The sequence below is a fragment of the Ambystoma mexicanum genome, chromosome 5q (genome assembly GCF_040938575.1).
Source record: "Ambystoma mexicanum isolate Mex_15411 chromosome 5q, UKY_AmexF1_1, whole genome shotgun sequence".
NCBI lineage: Eukaryota > Metazoa > Chordata > Amphibia > Caudata > Ambystomatidae > Ambystoma > Ambystoma mexicanum.
Window position 1 is genome coordinate 941,316,931 of NC_090933.1, and position 18,848 is coordinate 941,335,778.

At 48.3% G+C, this 18,848-nt stretch overlaps 1 protein-coding gene across 9 annotated transcripts in view; it reads right to left on the bottom strand.

Moving 5' to 3' along the window:
- Positions 1-18,848, bottom strand: part of UBR5 (ubiquitin protein ligase E3 component n-recognin 5) — a 2,447,509-nt gene that overhangs the window by 1,380,999 nt on the left and 1,047,662 nt on the right. For all 9 annotated transcript variants that reach the window (XM_069621460.1, XM_069621458.1, XM_069621459.1 and 6 more), the window contains one exon: positions 18,669-18,815. In XM_069621460.1, coding sequence (XP_069477561.1) covers positions 18,669-18,815 — 147 coding nt within the window. The remainder of the gene's footprint in view (positions 1-18,668; positions 18,816-18,848) is intronic.

An 18,848-nucleotide genomic window follows, 5' to 3' on the forward strand; every position in this document is an offset into this window, starting at 1 on the left:
CAAGGGCTCGTTGAGATGGAAGTCCGACGACACCTTGGGCATGAAGGAGGGGTGTGTCCTCAGCACGACCCTCGTTTCATGGAATGTCAAGTATGAAGGCTTACAGGAGAGTGCCTGAATCCCTCCCACTTGTCGTGCGGCGGTGACGGCCACAAGAAAAGCTGTCTTCCACAATAGGAATTTCAAAGGCGCCGAATGCAGAGGCTCGAGCGGAGGACCTATGAGCCTAGTCAGCACCACATTGACCTCCCACACCGGGGCCGGAGCCTTCACTGGCGGGAACGAACGGAACAGTCCTTTCATGAACTTCTTAACCATGCGGTGCAACCGCAGCAACAACCGCCCTAGAGTTCTGGTGTAGCAGGAGACAGCCACCAGATACATTTTGATGGAAGCGTGCGCCAGCCCCGCCTTGGCCAGCAACAGCAAGTATGGCAGCACTAGAGGGGCCGTAATCCGTAGAGGGTTTATCTTCTGTTCACGGCACCAGATGGTGAACCTCTTCCTTTTATGTCCGTAGCACTAAAAGTCGAAGAAGCACTGGCTTTGGCAAGTACCTCCTTTGCAGTCCGCCGGGATCTCGTATCCTCCAAACTCTAGTGCTGCAGGAGCCAGGCGTGCAGGTTCGGCGACCCTGGGTCGTGGTGCAGAATCGCACCTCCTTCCCTGGCGAGAAGATCTGAGTCAGCCGGAAGCTTGACTGGAGGGGACACCGACATGTCCAGAAGGCCCGGACACCCTATCTGCCTCGGCCACGCCAGTGCGACGAAGATCATCCTGCACCGGGACCGTCTAAGTTGACTGATGAGTCGCAAAGGGGGAAACGCATAGAGGAACAGGCCGTCCCAGGGGAAGGAGAATGCATCCCCCATGCTCCCCAGCTGGGGGAAACCTGCTGGCGAACCTCCGGCACTTGGTGTTCGTCGCAGTCGCAAGCAGATTGATCTGGAGATTGCCCCATCGTCGAAACAGTAGGTCCACCTGATCCTGCCGAAGCTCCCACTCGTGGCAAGAGCGCAGCTCCCTGCTGAGTGAGTCAGCGACAGTGTTCTTCACTCCTGCCAGATGAAAGGGTACGAGAAACATCCTCTGGGCGACGGCCCAGTGCCTAGATCCTGCGCTTCCTTGGAGAGAGCCGGGGATCTGGTGCCCAGCTGCTTTCGAATGTAGAACCCACCACCTTGCCCTTGAGGGACGGAAGGAATGATTTGAGGACCCAAAACACGGCCGGTAGATGCAGGACTTTGATGTGCAACGACTTCTCCGGGAGCCAAAGGCCTCTTGCGTGGAGCGTGGAGATTTCCGGTGTACACGCCCCATCCCTCCATGGAGGCGTCCGTTGTCAGTCTCCTGATGTGCTGGGGTCTGAAAGTCCATGTCAGCCGCTAGATGCGCGCGGATGCCCCACCACCGAATCGCTCGGCGGAATGCCTCGTTGAGGGCGATCTTGTCCTCAAAGTTTCCCGATAACTGGATCCAAAGGGCGTTGAGGAACTCTTGCAGTGGCCGCATCCGCAGCCTGCACAGCCGAACGAGGTAGATGCATGACAATATAAAGCAGAGTAGTGACTTGACGGACTTCACCCTGGCAACTTCCATGTTGAACAGCTGTTGAACCTTGCCCAGAATTGCCTTTATCCTGTCCTCCGACAGCGAAGCCAGGCACGACACTGTTGAGCCTGGATCCCACAAACCGAGCGTCCTGCGATGGCACCAAGTAGGACTTTGCATAGTTTATCGAGAACCTCACTTCCATGAGTAGGCTGACGGTCCTCGCTGTGTGCTCGACGGCGAGTTCCCGTGACTTCACTCGGATGAGCCAATCGTCCAGATAGGGGTAGACGTGAACCCCCTCTGCAAGCGAAGCCGCGACCGGCACCAGGCACTTGAAGACCCTTGGCGCCAACTTCAACCCTAAGTGAAGGGCCATGAATCGATAGTGTTGCCCCTGGACGAAGAATAGAAACTTTCGATGCCCCTTGTGGGTGGGGATGAGAAAATAAGCATCCTCCAGGTCCAACGACGACAGGAAGTCCCCTTCCTCCAGCTGCCCCAGCACGTGCTGAAGGGTGACCATCCAGAACTTCTGGGACTTGATGTATTTTTTGAGGAGGCAGAGATCCAGGATGGGCCGCCAACCACCAGTCCTTTTTCTGACGAGTAAGTACCGCAAGTTCACTCCAGAGCCCCGGAGCCTCTTTGGGACGAGTTCTATCGCACCCATTCTCAGCATCACTCGTACCTCTAGAAGCAGTTGTGGGATGTGGTTTTCTTGCCTGGCCACTGGTGGAACGCAGGGACACTGTCTTTTGAACTCCAGGGTGTGGGCCAGGGCGTCCAGCCCCCAACGGTCGGTGGAGATGGACTTCAACACGGCAAAGTTCTCCAGCTGGCCTCCCACCGCGGGGCTCGCGTGTGGGCCGACGTCACGGCCGGTTCAGTCCTGCTTGGTTGTGGACGACCCACTTTGGGGGCCCTGGCGACGACAACGATTTCCTCTAGCTTTGCTGCGGCCCCTGTAGGCTTCCTGGGCCGAGGAACGGGATGGTTGGCGGTATGAAGAGAAGCTGCCACCGAATCCTTTGGAGGCCCCAAAGGACGGCCGTCGCTGTTGGAGTGTGCCGAAGGCATGGGCCGTCTCGTCTCTTGATGGCTTGCAGAGATTCATCCACCGTCTTGCCGAACAAATTGTCCCAGTCTGTTAGGGAGAATTCTTCTAGGGCTAATTTCCCTCACCTAGTGAGTCCTCCAGCAGCTTTGCTGGATTTCTGGAGTTTATTTTTCCCACCTGGTAAGAGTGTACATCTTTTTCCACTCTTACATGTGTTTTGGCCAATGTGTTTTTACTCATTATGTGATCTTGGGCACTGGAGCACACCACTCCAGGTGCCCCTGTTCTTGTATGGGTTACACCGCACCCTCAGTGTAGTAACGCAGGGTTGTCTTTAAGACGTCCCCCTAACTCCATTTCCCTGGGGCTGACTACTGTCCCCCAGAGAAAGGTAAAGTTGCCATTTACTTTACATAGTCATTTTCACCACAGACCCAGCACACCCCATCTTACATGGAGTACTGGAAAGGACTAATCTGTACCCCTTTTCTGTCTGTACCTCCCTGAGCATTGTTTCGCTCTTAACATTTAGACTTGGCTGGTGGCAGTGGTCTCTACCCTAACTTTTCTACCGCGACTATATTAGATAAACGTGGTACTGTTCTATTAGCCTCGAACATAAACCTGCTTGACCAAATAGTCTTTCTTTTGGCTCCCGTTGGGTTCATTCACCATTTCTTTTTGTTAAAGTCCTTCTTGTGTTTTACTTTGCGCAGCAAACTAGGTTCGCCTTCTTTGTTCACCGTCTTTTTGGCGGGCTTCTGCAGAGAAGCCCTCCTCAAGGTGCCTGGGAGTCTGGGTGGGCTGAATGTGAGGGAGGGGTGTAGTCACCCCCTGCACAGGGTATCCTAGGAAACCCGAGTCGCAATTTGCCATGATTGGCTGAGGTGGTTGTCCGGGCTGGACAACCCCCCTGCTGCGTGATTGACAGCCGGGCTGTGTGAATGAGGGTTTTGCGCATAAAAGGCAGTTCTCTTGGGCTAGAAGTCAGAGTCGCCTGTGGAACTACAAGGTACCGAAGAGAAGCGGAGAGAACGACGGCTGCTGCAACTACCCCGCCCCGGTGAAGCCCTGCTGCAGTCCTGAGCTATCTACCCTTCGATGACTAAGAGGAGATCCAGTCCAGAGTCTTCTTCCCTTGAGCCTGGTGGGGATAACCAGCTCATCATCTTCAGCCAGAGATCTCCGCCATGGTCGAAAATCTCTGGTCCGGATAGCCACCTGCTGAGCCTCTCCTGTTTTTAAGGAGTGCGTCTTTTATTCTTTGTCACTGCTGCCGGCTTCATCCCTGCGTGGTGCAGACCCCCTTCAGACGTCCTCCTTCACAACGAAGCTCCAGGAATCGTGGGTCTGCGGGAAATCAACAGGAACTACTGCCAGGGCACCAGCTGCATCGTGGGAATAAGGTACTGTGTTCTACTCGAGGAAACTGGGTGAACCCCTTTTCTTCATCCTCAAGGCTCGTCCTTGTCTTCCCTCCTTCTTATAACTTTTACTTCCGAACATTGACAATATTCAAGTACTTTTGGGCTACGCTGAATCGTGAACTAACGGTGTGATCTTCGGCAACAGGTCTCAGGTGTCACTTAAACCTGGCTCCGACCCTTTGACTTTTGAACTCCTGTTTCAGAGTGTTTCTCGATATTGTCTGCCTAACCTAAATATTGCCTGCGATGTTTGCCTCCAACTCTCTCTGGGTATCTCAGGTGCTAAGTGTGTTTTTGCCCCAGTAGCATTTCATGTCACGGATACGCATTTATTGAGTAGACCGAACTGTCAAAAAGTGATCGCAACCGTATCCGCGGTATCGTGTTTTGCTCATAACACCGGTTCATTTAAACACAGGGTACTTACCTTGAGACATACTGTACATAGTGAATTGATTAGTTGTAGTATATTTAATGTGTGGTTTTGTTTGAAGGATATTAGAAGTGTTGCGTTTACAACTGATGGTTTAAAAATAAATGTAGTTATATTTTTTTACCTGAAACCTTGAGTCAGTGTTTGCTTGAGTCTCAGTAATTGTGGTCCTTTTGTGTAATCTCTGCTACTGCTCATATACTCTTTGAGATAAGCCTGGCTGCTCTGCTACTGCTAACACTATAACTTAGTAGTACAGGCTTGTACCAAAGGTAAAACTTGTATTGCCACCTGTGGTCTTAATTGTGTGTAGTGGTCCCTAAGGGCACTGCACAGGATTCTGCCTAACACCGAAGGGCATGTCCAGTACCCTTGTCTGGACGTCTTGACGGAAATTGGTGGCCTTAAGCCAACAACGCCACCGAAGGCAAACGTCGTTGCCCATCTGGCAGAAACCAGTGTCGGCGATGTCTGTGGCCACCGTGATGGTATCGTCCGATGCCACCTCGCCTTCTTGTAGGATCTCAAGGGCCTCCGCCCTCTTGTCCGGAAGGAAGTACAGGAGAGGGGCGATTTAAAACCAAAACTCCCTGTCTTAGTGAGCCACTATGGCGAGAGCGGTGGCCGCCCTAGTGGTCGTTGCTGCCGACAAGATGACCCGTCCCATGGCATCTAGCTTCTTTCCCTGGAGGAGACTGAAGGCAGGGTGGAGGCAGGTGGCCTCGTCTCCGCTTAGGCGGCGGGTCACCCGACATTCCAAGTGCCGCTGGATCGCCCGTCGGAGGCACAGTCCTCATCTCTGAGCACAAGGTGTGCAGAGCTTGCAGGATGTCTGCCAACATGTCCATCGGTGGTGGCAGCGGTTGCGACGGGAACGTCGGCAGTGGGTGGGGTCCTCCGGTTCCTCGCCGCCCTGCCGCTCCTCGTCAGTTCCCTCGCCGCTTTCCACGTCAGCCTAGTTGGGGTGCCTCCTATAGGACCTGGCCTCGAAGACCTTCTCGTCAGGCACTGGCTTCAGGCCCGAGAGCTCCTCGGAGGAGGAGATCTCCGAGACCGGCAGGACTACCATAACCCCCCCTTCTTCTCAGCCAGGGGCGACGGTCTCGGGGAGATGATCAGCATCTTATTCACGGGAATTTTCTCAATGGGCAGGAAATTCGATTCCCTCCAGGTGGGCAGGGAAACTCTGGTGTTAGGGGTCGTCTCCACGGGTACCGCAACTGCAGCCTTCGCCAGGGATGCCACCACCCCTTCAATAGATGCCTTAGCCTGGTGAACCTGGGCCTTCACGACCTTGGGCTCGCCAGAGACCTTCACCGTGGGGGTAGGGACAATGCCTCGCGCTCCCCCTTGGCTTTCTCCGTCAGAGTCGACCGGTCTTCTCCAGAGGCTTACCCGGGTGGTCTGACTTCCTTTTCTTTGCTGAGCCAGAGTGTTGGCTCGTGGTTGACTGCATCGGCGATGCTGCGCCCGGCCTGACTGCCGCTGAGCCCGTACCAACAGAGTTACTGGTGTCCACAGACTAACAATGCGTTGCCTTATTTTGGGCCCACATCGCCAGAGCGCCCTGAAAGGTCTTAGAAGCCGCTCAGATTTTCTCTTGGCATAAGTTGACTGCCGGAGCTCCCCTGCCGCTGGGATCTTCATCTGCAGCCACTCGGCGAGCCGCTTGCGACAGTCCATCATGGTGCGCGGCACCACGTCCTTGCAGAATGCACAGGCCTCCTCCACGTGCGAGCTGTCCAAATGTAGGCACGGAGTGCCCATCGTCCAGGAAGATATTCTGTAGCCTGCATCCTGGGCAGATCCTCAACAGAGGTGTCGAGTCCGTTATTTTCAGCCATGTCCACGCGGTGTAGGCCTCCAAGAATCTTCTGGAATCCTCCAAGAAGTGAACTTGATGGAGGAAAAAAAAAAAAAAAAAAAAAAAAAAAAAAAAAAAAAAAAAATCGCCCTTGAGGGGCGTAGAAAGTTCTGAAAAACGTGTCCCTGTTAGGACGGATGGAGCTTGAGGCTCGATTGAGTGAAAAATAAAGCGAAACTCTTTGAAAAATAGCAAACGCAGTAAAAGCCCGAGAGCTATAGCACGAAGACTACCAACACTTAAACGTGCGGTAAAAATCTGAAGATGGCTGCCAGAGGAGGGGCTTAGATACAGGGCAGTATGTCCCAGAGACCAGTGATTGGTTATTAGGAGAAAGACAGTTCAGAAGCGAAACTGAAACTGATTTTTTCTTTACCGATGATTCCCAGCCTGACGGGGAATATTCATGAGCATGTGAATCCATGCCAGACCCGATGCTGGAGAAATGCCATTTTGCTCCTATTTCAGGGGAGCCTAATTTACTCAGAAACTTATTGGTTTAGTATTGAAGTGTATTTGTGCATGATATTAAGTTGCCTCCTTCTAGTGAATGTTTTCTAAATGACTGTGTGATACATTATTAAGTGTTTTACCAAGAAACCTTGAGTGTAAGTGTCTATTTGAACCACTGTGATTGTAAGACCTCTGTGGAACATCCTTTTACTGCTCACATTCCCTCTTTAGATAAGCCTGGCTGCTCAGTTTGCTACCAAAAACTGTGTAGTACAGACTTGTACCAAAGGGTGGTTTTGCTTACACCTGTAGTCTTAATTGTATGTGGTGGTCCCGGAGGGTACTGCATGCAATTCTGCCTAACAGTCTCGAGCCACGTTTCATGTAACAATCAATGTCAAACGACTGTAACCAATGTCCAGATTCACTAAAGAGATGCGTTAAGCCCCTTGTGTTCCATGAGGTGATGTTATACACAATCTTGCTTTGGGTTCTTGGGCATTAGCTTGACTGCTCTCCGTTCAATGTGGTGGCAAACCAATTCCAGTTTTCTGCCTTTGATGTTGTCTTTGGGTCACAGACTAACTTCAGATTCTTTGTCAACGATTAGTTCACGGTTGATGGTGGTCTTAATGCTTTCTCCAGCGATCTTATCTAGATCAAGTTTTAGTCATTTTCCGCAGCAAGGTTTTCTCTAGAAGGTGCTCCAAAAGGCTCCATCGCCCCCCAAATTTTATTTTCAAAATGTGATTCTTTTTGCAAATGTTTTTGTACTGTTTGAAGGTCCTTTGTAGCACTAGAGAGTTAAGGTATCGGAGGCCACATGCGAGGCGGCAGTCAGCTCAAAACCCAACAAAAGGAACACAGGGGCTGCATTCATGATCAAATTACTTATGATTCTAGAGTCAAAGTGTAATTGTACACAATCATTTTGACATTCTTTTACAAATTGAACGGTTTTAATATCAGTTGACTTGAGCGTTCTCAGAGCTGGCACATGATGAAAGACAATGTTATACTGATTCAGTATCAATCCATCTTTAACAGACAAAATGCGCTCCAAAATTATTCGATACTGCCAAAGTTTGAGCTTCGAGACTGCAACCTTTTTTTGGTTGCTGATATTATTTGGAAGTGGTCTTTGGTTCTTTTGCTCAATGATACTTGGATGTTCATTATTGGATCTCCTAGGTTCAGACCAAGCACCTTTAAAAGGGATTTTTTCCCCATTGAACTCATTACCACAGTTCACTGCTTCCTGAGGAACTGTTTGGTCTTTCCTTCCATCTTCGTTCACTAAATTTACTAATGTTGTCTGTCATGTATCATCTAGAGTCTAAAACTGGGGAGACCTGATGTCAACTCAAGAGGTGGTTTTAGCAGAAGGTAAAATTCTTTGACATGTTCTCGACTGCAACGACTTGGACAGCGCCTTCACATCAGCTTTATGTGTTTGTTTCTCAAATGAGGAAGGTTATTTTTCACAGGATGAAGATCGAGCTACTTGCACACCTAGATCCTCAGATACTACTTCCTCATATGTCGACATATCTAACAATTCATTTAGTACATCAACTTGGTCCTGAGTTGGTTCTCTCCTGCTTGACACAACTAATTAAGGTTGACTGGTTTCCAGGACAGTCTTGTTTTTTTCATCATGGGAAATATCAGTATTTACAAAGACATTAACTGCTTTTAAGTTTCTAAAAAATGTTGCCGAATAGTTTTGACTGATTCTTTGTTTTTTTAAGTTGGCTAGACTTGCCACTTACATTCTTCTTTACTTGTAAGATAGAAAAGTTTTAGTCACCAACGCAGCAGTCGATTCATTCAACAGTCTTATCCAAAAGGCCTTAAGCATTCGCTGACGTTGATGGCCTGGGAGATGAAATTTCCCCCCCCAAGGAACGCTCCTCCACCTCTGATCGTACAACAGGGGAAAGCTCCTCACCCACCTTCAGTTCCATTGATTCGCCCTCCTCACAGTCATCAATGGCATCCACATTGATAACATTTGGTGGAATGAGTATATAAACCTTTTGTGGGTTTAGATCAGCATTTGTATTAGGAATGGCTGCAGCAAGCTCTTGGTTTCTATAAGATTCAGCACTTATTGCAACGGGGTTATGGGTTCTCACATGGTTTGCCGTCGCTTCAAGGGGAAAAGATTGATTGTGTTTTAGTAGGTTCAAGGCTTCTAGAGCGACTTCAGCGAGTAGCTTCTGATCCTCGCTATGATTTTTTTTCTGTTCAACCAAGACTGTTCAAGATGTTTATTTTCCTCACATGCTTTTGTTTTAGAAGTTTCGCTTTCAAATTCAATTTTGATCATTGGAGCAATTAGCGTTGTCAAATTTTTTAGGTTGTGATTCATCTGCTCATATATCTTCAGTAAAAAGGCAACGGAAATAGAAAGAGCCAACGTCAAACTTGGCTGTACCTCTTGGAATACTCCTTTTATGATCTCAGCAGTCCTTAGATCCCGGTGCCAAGGTCGACGTAACCCTTTAGATGATGCCTGCCTGATTTTTGGAAACTCTTGTTCTATGAACGAGGAATCAGACAGGGAATCATCAGCGGAAGATGCACCCGATTGGGTTTGAACAGGTTGATGGGTGGCACACTCACCCTTTTCTGTGGGCTTATTACTAATGCCAGCACATCTTTCGAGGTTAGAGCTCAAACTTCTTGTCTGATTTGTATGAGGAAGTCTTTGTTGTGAGCAGAGTAATGTAGGTGATTCACTTTAATCTACACGTCTCCTTTTGAGAGCACCTGCAGCCCATTTAACACCAGGTGACTTGATATCAACAGCTGCCTCAAATGTCCTTTTAGGCGCTTCTTTGATGTTTCTTTACACCTTTCCAGTACGTCATTCTCTGCGGTGCTATTTGACATTGTAAGGTTCAATCCATTACTGCCTTTATTAATATTTATCTGATTGAGGTCTTGCAGCAATTTGTTAACCACAGCTAGTGAGTTTCGTCTAGTTTGATAGACCAATTTTGCATCCCCCAGACTGGCATCTATTTGCCCATTTTGTAAGAACTTTACAGGCAGAAATGCAGAATCAGAGAAAATGTCATTGTGGTTAACGGTAGAACCCACATAAGAAACCTCATTCACTTCAGCTGTAGTGGAGGAAGAAAAAAAACTCCTGTTCAATTCTCTCAGGAGTAAGTATGTTCTTATATGGGAAAGTGGAGCCAGAACCCACTTTTCTGGGTGTATTGGCACTTTTAGGCGCTGGTTCTAGGACCACCGTTCCCACACCGGCGTCCAGGGATCTATAACCAGCAGCACACTCCAACTTCAGCAAATTCAAACTTCATTCAATCGCCAAAGTCACACACCACTGCCGCCGCTAGCCAAGACCCTGCGTTTGCCGAGGTCAAGCGGGTCTTGGCAGCGTTGATAGCACTTGAGACCAATGGAACCCTGCTGGTGCCATTAGTGCTGGTTCTCCATGACAGCACACGTAGCGAGGTAACCCCAACAATCCCACAGCAATGACAGTCCCAATGGTGGTTTGATACTCAGCATGGTTCAGCACAGTCATCACCCTCGTGACCCTGCTCCCGAAAGTGTGGTCATGTTTCAATGCATCGCTAAAGCTGCAAACGCTGTGGACAGGCGCGGCACGCTTGCTGACAAAGAACCAGATGACAGAGCCACTAACTCGGTGGGGACAGGGCGAGTGCAAACCCCCGGGCCAAAAACATGCAATACGTTGTTAAAATGTTCGAGCTCATTGTCATTCAAAACAGGATTCGGGCAAGCAATTATATGCGGGAGATCACTTACTTGATTCAGTTTTACTTGCCCGACATCCGATCCTCGGGTCAGATTCAAAGCCGACGTTGACACATGGCCTCTCAAGCACCCCATGCATTATCTGCAGGCGAGTGAGGGGCTGTTTATGTTTCTGGGTAAACTCCATCTCATCACAGGCCTGAGCTCCACTGACCAACAGTTACAGTGCAGGTGAGGAGCAATGAAAGTGAAAGCGGAAATTATGGATGCTCACCAGCAGCGGAAAGGAGCCTCAGAGAGCCTCCAAGGACTCCAAAGGCTCTGCACCCACTCTGCGCCGCTCCGTGGGGGTGCAGGGTGTAAGTTATTTTTTTGCTCCGCCTCACAATAGCAGTCACAGTAGACAAACTACAAAAACAATGCTGCCATCACACGGACAGCGCTGTAACTGTTTCTCCTCCAAAGACTCTGCACTGACTTCGCCAGATTAACAAGTTACTTACCAACTGGTAACGTGCTTTCGATTGGATGTTCCTCGAACGTAATCCACATTTTTGACATTTAATGTCTATAGCTGTGCATTTTGGAAACTTTTTCGGCAGAGGGCGTCCTGCGTCTATGATGTCGCGTCAATGTCCCTCAAAGGCCTCCGTCTGGGGCGACGTCACCGAATGTTATAAATAGGACACACAGAGCCCATAGCCTCAGTTTTTGTTGTTTTCCCCAGAACATGTGGCACCAATCCAATGCCTGCAGGACTGCACATTGCATAGGATGGACAGCCACCCTGTGCGAGTGACAGCTAGGCTGTGCATGAAGGGGAGAAACCTGCATAAAGCGCAAGGTTTCTTAGACTGCAGGCAGAGTCGACCACTGGACAAAACATCAGACGAAGGAATCGTTAAGAGAAGCTTGCTGCATCCTCCTGGACCATTGAACTGCCCGGTGAAGCCCTGCTGCTGTGCTGAAACTGCTTTTCCGAATCGACTAGAGAAGCTCCGACAAGGATTTCTTCCCTTGGATTAGTGGGACCAACTAACCCGAAGACTAACTTTGCTGGAGACCTTCTCAAACTGGCTGTACTTCTTTGCTGCTGCTGGAACCGAGTGCCAGGGGTCGAGAAATCTGTAGTCGAGTGCATTGTCTTTAAGCCGGACCGGAGCCCCAGGAAGATCCAGAGGACCCTCCCGAAGCAGGGCAACCCAAGCTCGAGTCATCTCACCATAGTGCTGGACTCAAGGAGCAAAGAAGGTCTATCAAGTGTCCAAGATCCACGGTGGTGCTATTTTCCGGTATCTGAAACCGCGAAAGGCCGCTAAAATGAAAAGAGGCTGTAGCTGCCGCTGACCTTCCTACTGCAGTGCAGGAATCCTCCAGACGTCCTCCCTCTAGTCCCCACGACTGAGGCCCAGGAACCGAGGATCTGCAAGACTGCAAACAGAACAGAAGCCAGCTGGATCCTCTTCTTCTAACCTAAGGTACTGTGCTGACTAAAGGGCACTTACCTCTTGTCTGTAGCTTGCATTATCTCACTTGAGACTTGCAGTAGCTGCTTTTTGCAGAGTTGATCTCAGCTCTACCTTTCACAAGCCTAACAGCTTGAGGCCCAACAGTGATTTTCTACAAGTCTCTAACTTTGTGCAAGACTTTCGTGCCATATAAGAAGTGCCTCAGCTCCATAGACATTGTTCAAATTGACTTTGGCTGTCCTGGCTCCCTGCAGACTCCTCTAACCCATTGACTGATTTCAACTGTCCCTCACAGGTGGTAACTTGTTTGAAACTGTTATTGCTGGGAAAGATTATATCTAGACTTAATTGGGAGATTGAAAAGTTAAACTTTTTTTCCCCCTTTATTTTTTCCTTTCCACAACTTCAGAATATTACCAAGTGCAAAAACATATATATACATGCCAATACTGTCCTAGTAATTGAAGTCACCTTAGGGTGTAAGAAGTGTGAATGAAGCATCTCTAACAAGTATCTACTTGCTTATCTTGATTCTTAGAACGTGTTGTGAAGTGCATTTTTATTATTGGATATTGCCCTTCCTAAAGTAGGCTTATTGAAAACTGACCGTAAAATAATTATTTTACTAGGAAACTGAGTGAAAGTGTTATTTGGATACTTGTATGTGTGGATTTAGATTCTACAGCTCACATTTACCAGTCTTGAGATAAATCTGGCTGCTCAGTCACTCTACTAACTTGTGTAGTACAGACCTATACCAATAGGTGGGTTGCCTAATACCAAGAGCACAAGACTGGTGTAGTCTCACACAGGGTTACTGCATACAACCTTGCCTAACAGTCTAGACAAGCCTATCCGAGCAGTAAAAGTTCACAAGATACTGATTATGAGGGCCAAACAATATCAAAGTCAATGGGCTAGAAGAGTCTTCAGGGAGCCAGGACAGCAAAGGTCAATTGGAACACAGTCTAAGAAGCGAGGCACTTCTTAGATCAGAAACAGTCTTGCACAAAGTTAAGACTTTGTAGAAAATCCCTTAGGGTCACAAGCTGTTAAGCCTGTGAAAAAGGAGTTGAAATCAACTCCAAAGTTAAGCCAATGCAATTCCCAACTAAGAAAAGCACGCACAGTAAAAGACAATGAGATAAGTACCCCAAGTCTAAACAGTACCTCTGGTTTGAAGAAGAGTGGCCCAGTACGATTGTGTCTTGCTCGAGCGGTGCAGACCTAGTGTTCCTGAGCCTCAGTCGTGGGGACAGGTGGCAGGATGTCTGGAGGGATCCTGCGGTGGTACTCGGGAGGTCATCGGCAGCTACGGGCTATTTTCAGTTCAGCGGCACTTCGCAGTTTCAGTGCTTAGTAAACAGCCCCGTCGCAGATCTCGGATACAGGTTGGGCTTCCTTCACTCCTTGGGTCCTGCACTCTCGTCCTGCTTCTGGAGGGTCCTTGGGAGACTCCTGGAGCTTCTGGCCGGATTTCAGACGTTTCACTAGACGATGGATTACTTGACCCGCAGCACTCGGTTCTTGCAGCAATGAAGTACAGACAATTCAGGGAAGGTGGTCCAGTGGAGTTTGTCTCTGGGTTAGTTGGTCCTACTAACCCAAGGGGGGGAGGAGTCCCTTCCAGAGGTTCTCTGTCGAACTGAAAAAGCAGACCCGTCACCTGCTGTGATGATATCGTCATACATTGTCGGGTCCGTACCAGTGTATGGGTCTGCTGGGGAAAGGAGACCCTGACGTGCATGTGAATGCTGAAATGTGGGCGTTAAATGACTATTACTCTTCTTAGTTGGAGGCTGAACAGGGGGATGGGGGACCACAGAAACCAGGCCCGGTGGCACCCTCTTCTGGATCACAGACACTGAGGTGTGACAGGTCGACAGAATGTCTAGAGACATATCCCTCAGCTGAGCCGGCGCAATAGGAAAACTAGGACCTGCGCCGTCATCGCAGTCTCCTCCGTCGTCCTCTACCAAGTCCTCGTGGACAGTGTCTAAGGACTCCAGGTCCTAGTCATCCGTGGACGAAACTTCCATGGCCTGCGGCTGATCCGGGGCCTCCTTTGCCCCACACCACCTTTTTCCATCCTTAATGGTCAGAACCAGGCACAGAGCCGGCATCACCTTCTCTGGCGTGCCAGCAGACTTCACCAAAGTCACTGCAGCAGTTTCACACCTCAGGGGCTGGGACACCTTCTGCGCCGCGGGGGCTTCCTTACCGAGTCAGCCCTCTCCGCCTTTGTAAGATCAGTTGCCACCAGCTCCATCATCGGCAAAGACTTCTCCTGCGCCGATTGGGCCTTCTTGGGCAGTTCGGCTCTCTTTTCCTCCGTCGTTGGCTTCTCATACTTCTCCCGCAGCTTAGCAGGTTTGGCCAATTTCCATTTTGAGGAGATCAATTGCCAATTGGCAATGTCGAGCACGCCCTGGCCACCGTGGGACCCACTTCCGCAGTGACCCCAGACATGTGGTCATTGGCCTTGTCTTGGGACCCCCACTGATGAGACGCTCTCAAAGGACTTAGAAGACCGCTCCTTGGACCGGTCGGTCCTGGGGAGGCAAAACCCTGCTTGGAGCACACGGCAGAGGCCTTGGTGTGCAGCCACGCAACCAGTCTACTTTGCCTATCCTTAGTCGTTTTCTTGAAGAAGCCCAGGCATATCTTGCATTCTCCTTCCTTGTGCTCTGGATGCAGAGAGAGACATTGTAGTTTGTCTTCAATACATTCAATAGCCCGCCCTTAGTGCAAGGCCTGAAGAGGGATCTTCCTTCCTTCTCTTCCATCATGGTCGAAGGGCGCAAAGCAGGACCGATGGCCTTCTGGAAAAATGAAGGGTGCTGAAATTCGCTGACAATGGGTCCCCGCCCGTTGTCAGCAGAGCACATGGTATCTTTTTGAACAATAGAAACTTTCTGTGAAAAACGCAAACAAATTTAGAAGTAGCTTGCAGAGCAAACTCGAGGACTCCTAAAACTGAAGCGTGCGTTAAAAATCTGAAGATGTCAGCCAGAGGAGGGGCTTAGGGAAAGTACTGTCATTGAATGGGAGCAGTATGACCCAGTATGCCAGTGATTTGTTTAGGGAAAAAAACTGAAAGTGAAATGGTTTTTCTTTTACCAAGGAATCTCAGCCTGACAATGGGGAATTCATGAGCATATGAATCCATTCCAGAACCCATGCTGGAGAATTTATATATCTACATGTGTGGTGCTTGCTTTATAAATGTATTAAAACTCTGCAACTAAGAGTTCACGGGATGATTTTGGAGTGTGTGGGAATAACTGGTTTTGCAGGCTTTGAGGCCGAAGGAGAAGCAATGATTAACCAAGCAGAGAGTCGGCCGACAAAACCAGTGTTTATGGCTTGGTAGATCCGCAGAGAGCAGATGTAATCTCTTAAGTACATGGGTGTTTGCAGAAGGGTCCAGGCCATTTGTTTTAACCAGTAATTACCATTGGGTGAATTGACGCTCAAGACCAGAGTGACCGATACCCAGGGGTTTCAATTTTATTCTCAGATGTGCTGTTCGTGCTGAAATGGTAGTTATTTCGATTAGAGTGTTACGGGACACCACAGAATGAATACCAGTTCAAAGGGAACCTGTTTTTTATGCTTGTTGGGACTTATTTTCTATACTCTGGCCTGGCCTTCTATACTACAGCTGGCTGGCTTTTCCTTCATTAGTGCCGCAAAAGCAAAAGCGAGCACAGGCGGGCATCGATTTCACAAAATGGATGCCCCCATGTCCTTGCTTTTGTAAATTTTGAGCTTCAATTGCTCAAAATTTTACATAGGAACTTAAAAAAATTAGTTTTATTATTGCCCATCTTTTTGGGCAATAACATTTTTTGGGCGAACCATTCCTTTAAGACCTGTTATGAAATATGTTTGTATATGACTGTGTAACCAGGTGCTGATGTCATGGCCTACCATGGGGGAATCCAAACAAGGGGTGTGCTATGAAAACCATCTGAAGATGGTAATCAAGATAACAATGGCTAATGAAAATGGAAGAATGGGAGAAAGATGGGATTTGATTCTTAAGTGGTGGGCCTACTTTGAGTTAAGGTGATTGAAGGCCCATCCGCATACCAATGCATGAGATGGGGGTAGATGAGATGAACAAGCCGAGGACCTGGCGCTGAAAAAAGTTATCCGTGTCCACTGCAGATATTTCAAGATATGAGGACTCTGCGGAAGGAAAGTAGAACTTAAGTTCTAGACCAAACTGGGTGAACCTTTCAGTTTGCTTCTCTGAACCCCTCACCAGAGCAGGTTAGGAAATCTAGTGTTAAAAAAAAATCCACTAAACATCATATTAAAGTAAACAGTGAGTGGTACATGTTTCATGTGACATGAAGGAGGATAGCTGGAGACCAAGTTGAAAGAAGCAAACTTCTGACATCATGCCAGGCTCGACTACTTTAAAACGGTCATAGCAGCATGGCATGGGCTAATAATCAAAGTAACCTATGAATGGGACCTTAGAAAGATGGATAACATGGTTTATAAGATGGCAATCTTATAGGATTTTAGGGAGAATTCTCATAAATGTTCCAATTCCCTTAACCTTAGAGACCCCTCCCCCACCACCCCAGCAACGTTGCTGGATTTTGAGGACTTGATTTTTTTTTCCTGGAAACAGTGAGCCTTTTTCCCCCACTCACATGTATTTTGATGTGTGTTTTACACTTGTGTTCTTGGATTATGGAGTTTTAGATAACTCCAGAGGCATCATCTTTTCATGTGTGTTACACAGCACCCTCAGTGCAGTGACACAGGGATGTCTTTTAGACTTCCCAAAGGTTTAAATACCTTCTCTGGGACAAACTACTTTTTCCCAGAAAATGGGAAGTGAAATTTACTTTGCTAGTCTTTCCATATTCCTAGACCCGCACACACCATCCTACAATGGAGTGCAGGAGGGGTTACATAGTCTCCCCTGTGTCTAAATACTCATGTAGCAATCAAATGCAACCCTTTCCTATTGAAAAGGCTGGTGGCAGTGGTTTTACAACAAACTACCACTATTGTTCCCGACCGTGAACACCGGTAGCTAAAAATCAAAGGAGCCATGTTTTTCAAGATGGCACCTTAAGCCCCTTACAGGTCCCAGTCTTCTTTTTTCGCGGTTTCTTTTTGGAAAGGTCCTTCTAGTGTTGGTCTCTGCACGCCAAACATGGTTTGGTCCCTTTGTTCGTATGCCTTTGGCAGGCTTCAGGACTGAAAACCGCCTCTAGCGTCTGAGTGTCTTGGGTGGGCAGGAAGTGAGGGAGGTGCCCGAAACTCCCTGTGCTTAGTCTCCCTAGCAGACCCAAATGCACTCTGGCGTGATTGGCTGGCTGACTGTCCGGCAAGGACAGCCACCCTGCTGGGCGAGTGACAGCTAGGCTGGAATGAAAGGGAGAGAACTGTTTATAAGGCGAGTCTCTTGGACTGAAAAGCAGAGTCCACCATTGGAACGAAACAACCGAAAAAGAGCTGGAAGAGGACGGCTGCTGCAACTCCTGGACCATTGGCTTGCCCGGTGAAGCCCTGCTGCAGGTCTGAATTTCCAAGTTCATCTCGACAGAGAAGCCCCTTCAAGGACGACTTCTCCCTTTGAGTTGGTGGGACCAATCAACTCAAACCACCTGGATACCATTCTCAAGGCTGGTTAGGATTAACCAGGGAGAGGGACACCAGCTTGTGTGCTTGAATCTACGGCTACTGGAACTGAAGTGACTCCATTTTGTTTGCATTTTCGGATGATCCTGTGCAGTGCAGGAGTCCCCCAATATCCTCCCTCTTGTCCCCACGACTGAGGCTCAGGAACTGAGATCTGCAGGAACTGCCAGGAACCAACTACTTCAGCTGCATTTGTTTGTTCATACTAAGGTACTGTGCCAACCCGACAGACCGCCACTCTCGCAGTGAAAGTTTGTGAAACTTTACCAACTTGCAGGCCTAATTAGCTTGTGACCAAAGATCGGATTCATTTTCGCCTAAAATACTTCTGAGAACTTTTGCAAAGACTTTACCGTTTGATACCAGAACTGCTCTTTCCTATCCAGAACACTGGCCCATTGACTTTGGCCTAGGCCTATTGACTTGAATTGAACTCTTCTGGTGAACTGAAACTATTTGCACTGTCTAACAAGTATATGTGATCTATTCTACTTAGCTTATGCCTTTTTGCTCACTTCTAAGTAACTGAACTACCATTTGGCTCCTATTTCAGGGGAGCTCAAACTGTCTCAAAATCTTAAGAGTTTTGTATTGAAGTGTATTGGTATATAATATTAAGTTGCCTCCTTCCAGTGACATGTTTTCTAAATGATTGTGTAATAAATGAATAAGTGTTTTACCAAGAAACGTTGAGTATAAGTGCCTACTTGAACCACAGTGATTGAAAGTCCTCCGTGTAATGACTTGCACTGCTCACATTCACTCTTGAGATGAGCCTGGCTGCTCAGCTCTCTAACAAGAACTGTGGTACAGACTTCTACCAAAGGTTGTTTTGGCTTACACCTGTAGTCCTAATGATGTGTGGTAGTTCGAGGGTACTGCATACAATTCTGCCTAACAAAGGAAACATGCAACTCAACAATAATTTCCACTTTTAGTGCATTTGTTTCACTGACATTCAGAAGAACCACTCGCAACACAAATGTACCTGCTATTTGGCATAGTCACTAGATTGGTGGTGGTTAGCAATCTGTAAAGCAAATCCAGGCGAGCCGACTTCTGTCCTGCAATTAATGTTTTGCATTTACATTTTTCCCAGCAGTCACAATAGGCGGTTGGAGACGTCCGTTTTAACCTAAAAAGAAAAAATGTTTTAAGTGGGAAAGCA